The 1413-nt window shown below is 36.0% G+C and overlaps 1 protein-coding gene across 1 annotated transcript; it reads left to right on the top strand.

Moving 5' to 3' along the window:
* Window positions 1–302: 302 nt before the first annotated feature.
* LOC137736195 (zinc finger protein GIS-like) lies at window positions 303–734 on the top strand. Its single transcript, XM_068475516.1, has one exon. It carries the CDS (start codon window positions 303–305, stop codon window positions 732–734), a length of 432 nt encoding a protein of 143 aa, XP_068331617.1.
* Window positions 735–1413: the final 679 nt, after the last annotated feature.

Genomic DNA, 1413 nt, shown 5'->3' on the forward strand with positions numbered 1-1413 from the left:
GTAAATTTTAGGACTTACTCCAAGGGTTAGAGTTGGTCTAAGGAGAATGAAAGTAGACTATCAATAATATGGTTCAAAAATATTTTGCCTAAGAACTCTCAAATTCGCCTTTCAGTTATTTAATTCACTTTCCAAACGAATCGTACATATCTGACAAATAATAGTAAAAGCAATACTAGAGGAGGCCCATGCAATAGTGCTTTAGTAGCTTTGGGTATGGTTGGGTGTTTCTAAGGGCGCAAGTAATATATATAAGTTTCATTAGTTTTCAATTTCCATGAACCATATTCTTTCATCAGAAAATGAAGCTATTCGGGTTTTCGGTGACAGATGACAGTGACCAAGTTGCCATGATCATCGAGAGCAAGAAGTTTGAGTGTCACTACTGTGGCCGGAAGTTTGAAAGCTCTCAAGCATTGGGAGGTCATCAAAACGCACACAAAAGAGAAAGACAGCTTGAAAGGATGGCCATGTTAGAACATGTTCAACATCTTCGTCATCCTCCTCCTAATCATGATCATCGTGATCAAAATCAACTGGTAGCAGCAAGTGTACCCATATCCGTTTATTCTAGTGGGTCCACAAGCAATATCAATGGTGATCATGCTGGTGTTGCTCGGGTCCCGTCTGTTGTAGCTCCCAGAAACCCTCACGACCCGTACTTTAAACGGATCGAGCAGGTTGTTCCCATCACAGATGAAGGAAATTATGTTGATCTGCGTTTGAGACTTTGAGTCTTAAAATTCACTAAACTGGTTAATTAGAAAGCTTTTTCTGTCATTTCGTGTGTAGTTGAAAACTTGCGTGTTCAATTATATGGTTCAGATGCCATCTGAAGAACCCTAAAAAGTTGCATGTTCGAGCTCATACATGGGCAAGCATTGTTTTACAATGCATCAAACGATGCATAAGCTATGAAATAGATGTTTATGTCTTCATTATTAGAATCTTAATATTGAGTACCTTACTTAAGAAATCATAAAGTCTAGCTAGCCATGTGAAGTTTTATTTTCCTAATCAATGGGAAAGAGAGAATTCTAATTCGGGACATTTTTCAATATTAAGAAAAGATACTATTAGACTGAGAGTTAGTTCATAGCCATGTAAAGTTATATAGATGCATGAATTTTCTTTAGCCTTCATCTTGTTAATAGAGTTAATGATTGTTCAAAATCAGAGATTTAAAAGTTAAAAGTCTATTTTTGAGAGTATAAAACCTAGAATTTAAACTCTAAATGGTTATACTACAGTCTAAATAATCAACGATCTAAATGAGATTAATATAGCCGAAGATAAATTAGCAACAATGAGATTTCCCAACGTCGCTCTCATTGTTTATAATTCGTTAATAACCCAATAATGTTAATTTGGGGGGGTGGGGGGTTGTTTCAAATTGTGGTAACATGTTATGAT

This window comes from Pyrus communis, chromosome 6 (assembly GCF_963583255.1).
Source record: "Pyrus communis chromosome 6, drPyrComm1.1, whole genome shotgun sequence".
NCBI classification, from domain to species: Eukaryota; Viridiplantae; Streptophyta; class Magnoliopsida; order Rosales; family Rosaceae; genus Pyrus; species Pyrus communis.

Coding starts and splice junctions, on each gene's coding strand:
- LOC137736195 (XM_068475516.1), top strand. CDS start 303: ATGAAGCTATTCGGGTTTTCGGTGACAGATGACAGTGACCAAGTTGCC.